The 6598-nt window shown below is 38.4% G+C and overlaps 1 protein-coding gene across 1 annotated transcript; it reads right to left on the minus strand.

Annotated features, from left to right (window-relative positions):
• Nucleotides 1–591: 591 nt before the first annotated feature.
• LOC116317444 (aquaporin-3-like) lies at nucleotides 592–6189 on the minus strand. Its single transcript, XM_031736215.2, has 6 exons — nucleotides 5997–6189; nucleotides 4150–4276; nucleotides 3852–3989; nucleotides 3642–3757; nucleotides 3318–3535; nucleotides 592–3216 (listed from the first exon to the last, which is right to left on the minus strand). Exons 1-6 carry the CDS (start codon nucleotides 6102–6104, stop codon nucleotides 3012–3014), a joined length of 912 nt encoding a protein of 303 aa, XP_031592075.1. The 5' UTR covers nucleotides 6105–6189; the 3' UTR covers nucleotides 592–3011.
• Nucleotides 6190–6598: the final 409 nt, after the last annotated feature.

Here is a 6598-nt window from a genome sequence, read left to right on the forward strand (position 1 = left end):
GGTTCCAGTTATTAAACACCAATTATATAGAAGTGGAAAAAAAAATAGCAGCATGGTCTATACAGCAAAACTAATCTGTATGTGTGCATCCCTATGAATTATGAAACAAATGAATTCCCATGCAGTTGCATAACAAATACAGTTTATGCATATAAAGGCTTTACTGAATCCACCTGGATGCAAACTATACCTAGCGAGCCACTTTATGATGGAAAGCATGTGTGCACAGTTATAATGTTTAAAAGTTTAAAAAGTGCTGTATGTAATAGAATAGATAAGACCTATTGCACTTGTATTAGATGTTATTCATTCTAATACACTGTTTTTCAGTTTTACTACAGTACCTTTGCTGAAATTTTAAGCATTTATTTCATGTTCTTCAATGATTAGTTTAGCACCCTGTCTGGAATCAGGTTGGGATCTACCTCATCCTAGGGACTAATATCATTCAAGTTGGTAAATACTTGAATATGTTGGCCAACTAACTGTAACCTTTCCATGTTCCCATTTAGTGCTAGACAGGGAGTGAAGTGTGTTTAAACCAGTTTCTCCAATTGCTTCATATAATGGGAATTGACACTGAAAGGGAAGTGCAGATAGACAAATTTCCATTTGTTTATTGTAATGTAATCCATTGTTAATATAAATATTTTTATCTTAAAGATGTCATGCTAACCTCCAAGTGTCCTCGGGTTGTTAAATCATGAATATAAACAAGCATCAACCAATATAATCATTAAATAAACAGCAGGTATTGTAAGACGTGGGGGGTCTGTGGGTTTGCTGATAATTCCTTTAAAACAATCATTACATTTATAAATACATTATAAGGGTAAAGTTTCTGTGGTAACACAAAGGTTTTAACATTCACGCAGTACACTTCAGATATTAACATCTATCATTAAAGAGAGAAAAAATGACATGGTTCAAACAGCTTTGTTGGACAGAAAAACTGTATTCGTGTTTAAGAGGGACTTTCCAGGGTAATCTCGTCCAAACATGCAGGGTGACCTGCTAAGGCCTGTTGAAAGTAAATGGACGAACCCACTGGATCAAACTAACAGCCAGAATACTTTCTCTGCAAGAACAGATTTGCCCTCATTTTCTCTCCATAACAATTGGATAAAGACTAGGTATCCACATATTTTGTTGATAAATGGCAAGTAAAAAAAAAAAGGCAAAAAATAAGAAAAACAAAGATGACAAATAACTGAGTATTCATACGCTATTACAAGCATTTGATTTATTTTCTGACTTGTTTTGTACAAATGTTGTAATTAAAATAAGACTGAAAAGAAATCTTCGAGACTCTCTTGCGCTCACTTGTCACTATGCAAGCTTTTCACCCACATTTTTGACTAAAAATAGATCTGCAGTGCAAACGTATCTTGGAACATACGTGTGAATAACAAGTATGACATCACTGGGTCCAGGCAGCCCCCAGTCCTTCTACAAAATAGGGCGGATATCGCAACAGCAGCAGTGAAGATGATGTCATAGTTTAACGATGAGCGCGTGCAGACACATACACACACAGCTAGAGGCAAAGAGGTGGAGCCCTTCCCGAGACGGTGAGCTCGGGTGAGTGGAAACAAAACGGCCAAAACAGCAGCTCGTGTTCGAGTAATCACCCTTAAAATCTTTACTGGCAAAAAGCTTGCGGAAGTCTTTCATCAAACCACCGGTTCAACAAGCTCCAACATGAAGAAAAACGAACGTTGTAAAAGCTCACATCCATCGTTTTTTGTTTTACGCCGCGAAAATATGCAGTAAAGCTACAGCAGTGATGCGATGTTCAAATTAAGCAGATTGGTGTGGGCAGCCGTCCTAATTTCAGTGACACCTCTAACAAGTAGGGGCAAGTCCAAAGGGATCCAAAGGGTGTATTACTAGATCATATTACATTTCAAAGCTTTAGTAACATTATTTTCCAGATTTTGATTCAGAACTGTCACCCTGTAATCGCAGTTGTACCAGTTCTCTTATGTCTGTTTTCATCAATGGATGCTTAATGATGATTCTTTTTTAAATAACAAGAATAAATTTTATATATATCTAAGTTGAAACATTTTGTGTCTTGTAAAGATGAATGTGTATCTCAGAGTAAAGTCATTCCCAGAAATAAGAAGCATTTATGACAAACATGAGAAAGCTGCACAAACCAACAGTAAACAGCACTAAAAAAAAAAACAAAAAAAACAGAACTTTATTTTATAAATGCAAAAGTATTTCCCCTTATCCTACTTACAAAATATGCACTCTCCAATCTGGTACACCTCAGTGAATACACCCACATATAAGATAGTAAAGACCATACAGAATATGTTTCTGCACATAGAATATAAATGTTGTTTGTTAGAACTAGTTTCAAGCATGAAATTAAAAGTACTTGATAGTGTTGAATGACTTTCAAATAACTTTTTCAGGTAGGAAAGTTCAGTTTTAAAATCATAACAGCTCTAGCTGGTTTCAGAGAAAAGGTGGCAGCGGAAGATTATAATCTTGCCACAATCTGTCAACACCTGAGAACACAGCTAACACAGTCTGCACAAATATGTTGCTGCCTGTTGTGAACTTTAAAAGAAATGTACTTTTATTCTTTTCAAGCAGATTAACATTGAAATAGGCTGTAAAAAAAAAAATAGAGAAAAGCACAGAAAATAATAGACAAAGGTCTGTCTGAATATATATATATATATATATACATACACTATCTTAAAAATTAAAAAAAAAAAAACATTAAACATAAGGTAGTGTAAAAACAAGTTGTATAGACAATGAAATACAAAATCATCTCATAAAAGAATTAATGTAATTCTGTGTTTCTGAATTTGCTTTTCTACTCACACAGTCATTTTTCAAAACTATGATACAGTAACATGACCTGATAACTATCTGGGGAAATATCCAAACAGACAGAGATAGTTTGAGAAAAATGGCAGGAAATAAACATGCTGGTGTTATACTGTGCATTCCCAAATGCAGTGACTAGCTATATTTCTGCAAGACACTTAGTAAATTTCTTTGGTAGCCTCTTTAGAGTTGTTTGAGGAAGCAACATTGGCGAGTTGGAGGTTCTCCTGGACTGTCCCCTGCTTCTTGTCACGTGCTTCTCCCTCTGTGTGGAAACCAACCATCAACTGGTAAATCAGCACACCAAGAATGGCGCCAAGGAATGGGGCAAAAATAGGGACCAGGAACCAGCAGTCTCTAGCCCTGCGGGGAGACAGAATCACACACCAGATAAAAAGGGTTAACAAGCAGAGAGCAGTGGAAGGGCAATGTGAAGAAAGCATGCATAAAATCTGTCCACTTACGTGAAAACAGCACCCCCCCACCCAGACATAGAGGTGAAAAGACGTGGTCCAAAGTCTCTGGCAGGATTGACTGCATAGCCAGAATTAAAACCCATAGACAATCCAATGACCAGAACCACAAATCCCACAGTGAAGGCCTCCAGCCCTTGGGGGATGGGGTTGTTGTAAGGATCCACAATGGCCAGAACACAAACTATGAGTGCTGTTGTGCCAATAATCTGTGTTGAGGAGGCGTACAAGTGAGAAGGAATCATGGGATATATCATTTATTATTTCAGAATTGAAATTATGTGTATGATACATGTTTGAGTTTCAAAAGAGCACCTGATCAAAGAAACCATTGACAAGTGTGAGATGCCTCGCAGGGTAAGTTGCAAATATGCCAGCCGTGTTGTTAGTGCTAGTCAAATTAAAACTTCCAGGACGGAGCAACAAAGCATCTAGAAGGATACAAACAATGAAATGTACCATGGATTTTTTTTTTCTTTAAAAAAACAAGATAATTCTGACTCACCACTGGAAGTCTTCACTTACCATAGTACATGCCAAAAATGATAGCAGAACCAAAAAAAGCACCAATTGTCTGAAAGAGGAAGTACATGGGAAACTTTCTCCAGCGCTCTCTTCCAAGCAGACACAAGGCAAAAGTTACTGCTGGGTTGAGATGGCCGCCTGCAAATGCAGATGTTGACATTATGTCAGTGTGTGCAGACCATAATCACACAAAATTACAGCCTTGCCTAAAGTAAAGCCACACACACACACACACAAACACACACATCCACACCCATAGCTGATGATATCATACACTTCCATAAATCTGATTGATTACCTGACACTTGGCCACAGACCAAGATGCCTAACATGGCAGCAAAGCCAAAGGCAAAGTTGACAGTAAGGAACAAGCCATGGGAACCACCGCTCAACACCCGCTGGGCCACAGCGCCACAGCCAAACATCTGAAGAAAGAGTAGAAAAGCAAGTTCAGCTGGATCCTAGCAAATTACACAACAAAGTACACAACATTTTGGTTGTTTCTGCTGTTGAAACAGTTGATATAGTGATATATTGACAGTTATATAATCATAGCTTTGACAAGATCCCAGGAACCAAAGGCTTGCAGCCCCAAACCATGACAGAGCCTGGACAGTATTTTACAGATGGCTGTAGACATTCACATTGGTGCCTACCTACGCTTCCACCCTTACACTTAGACCCTTTCTCATGTGCCGGCTACGGATTTTTAGGCCTGTCACTTATTTTGCCCTCTATTTGACATACACTGCCCACATGCTCAGATATGACAAGATTTCAGCTCTTAGGGAAACACTTTCTGTGCGAAAATATTATTTATGCCTGTAAAATTGTGTTCGCAAATGTATTTCTGTGATATGATTCATTTTCATGATTGATTGATTGACTTTTACACAATACCATTTTCAGCTACCCAATAATGTTATTGCTGACTTGTATCCCCTGATGAATAATTGCATCTTCTCCTGTGCATTGAGATTTAGACTTCCATATTACTCCTGTTTCGCTCTCTCTATCTAAACAACATTGACACAAAATAATGTGTGATGCTCTAAATGGCTTTTACTTTGAAATGACATAAAAATAAATATTTTATTTCATAAATACCCGATCAGTAATACAAACACCATTCACTAAAGTTTGCATTATGTAATTTATTGCAAATTGCGCAGAATTTAACACTGAAATATGCCACGTCTAATGCCTGATGTCTGAGGAGAATTTTTATAAACCTACAACTTCACCGACTCAAGCAGCCGAGGCCACTTTAAGTACTTGTCCAGGTGCATTATATGTGAACTGCCTTGAGCTCGTGTCCAGATGTTTTTATGCTGTGTCAGCCGACAGAGGCAAATAAAATGTTGGGACTTTCACTCCGGGACTGATGTGGCTATGCGAATTACTGTTAAGAATTCACATAGCCACATCAGGCTGCATCAGGCTGTTCATCTGGTCCTCATCCTGAATGAATAGAGAGAAGAGACCCACCTATTCCTGATTGTAAAAAACATTTATTTTGTTTTTTCATTTATTAATGTTGATGTGTTGTTTACAATTTGACTTTGTTTATCGTATTTTAATAAAAAGAAACTTAAATGAACTTAACCAGGAGCCAGAAAGAGCAGACAGCCAGCCAGTTTCCTTTTTACAGTGAGTTGATGAGATTGCAGTGTTTCATGGTTTTAGTCATATTTCTAATCAGAGATCGGATTATCATGGAAAAACTAAGAAATCCCGCTGCATCGTCATGCGGGGAAAAACTGTAGCCCGAACTTGGCACAGTAATTTATAAGAATATGGTAAGGATCTGACCGTTAAAGACCATTTACATTCTCCTGTCCAGCTAATCAGAAATCCAGCTGATACACACAGATGTCAGCCTTTAAAAAACAAAACAAAAAAAAGCAGTCCCTCTCTGGATAAATACCGTGTCTCACCTGCCTCTAACCAAGTCTAACCAGGTCCTATCAGTCCTATCCTATCTCAATTCTCTGTTAGTTACCTTTGAAACATGAGTAAAAACTGTGCTTCCATGTATTAATTTATTAATTACTCAGTGAATTGTTAGTGCATGTTTACTCTCTCACGCAGAACTACACACACACACAGACACACACACACACACACACACACACACACACTTACTACAAGGATGAGCGTGCCAAGACACTCTGCTAAGGCTTGACGAAGCAGCAGGTTGCGGATCTGGAAGAAGCGGGACAGTTTATCCAGATACTCCTTTTGTCTGCCCATGTCTTCTTGTCACAGATTGATGACTTTGAGAAATGACACAGAAACGCACACACAGCTTGTAGGGTCTCCTTAGTGCCTGTGAAGCTGAGGAGAGCTCTTAATATATACATAGAACTGGGCTGGGACAGAGCCAATCCTGAACTTGCACCCACCCTCTGTACCACGCCCCACTGTGTGTCGTGATTCACCTTTTTCCTTACAGAGCCACTCTCTTTCTCTTCAACTTTCATGCACATACACCAATGGACATAAACACTGTTGTTTGCTATAATTTGCCTCTTTTGTAGATGGTGCCAAATTAGAGCAGAACCCTTTATATCATGAGGTAATGACTTTCTTTCCTACTTTACAAATGATATCCAAGAAAGTTGATTCCGTTCATCTGCACGTGGCGTTTTCCCTGGGAGAAACATTTCCTCACTCTCTCAAATGACTTCTTCAATTTCAGTGGAGTGCAGGTTTCTCCTGAAGTCAGTTAAGACTGACCTCATGGC

This window comes from Oreochromis aureus, linkage group 12, assembly GCF_013358895.1.
Source record: "Oreochromis aureus strain Israel breed Guangdong linkage group 12, ZZ_aureus, whole genome shotgun sequence".
Classification (NCBI taxonomy): Eukaryota; Metazoa; Chordata; class Actinopteri; order Cichliformes; family Cichlidae; genus Oreochromis; species Oreochromis aureus.

Bases quoted from the DNA above. Each gene is read 5' to 3' on its own strand.
- LOC116317444 (XM_031736215.2), bottom strand. From the start codon at position 6,104: ATGGGCAGACAAAAGGAGTATCTGGATAAACTGTCCCGCTTCTTCCAG. The intron at 3,536-3,641 runs GTGCTCTTTTGA...TCCTCAACACAG, and splicing joins TCAATGGTTTCTTTGATCAG to ATTATTGGCACAACAGCACT. The intron at 3,217-3,317 runs GTAAGTGGACAG...GTCTCCCCGCAG, and splicing joins TGGGGGGGTGCTGTTTTCAC to GGCTAGAGACTGCTGGTTCC.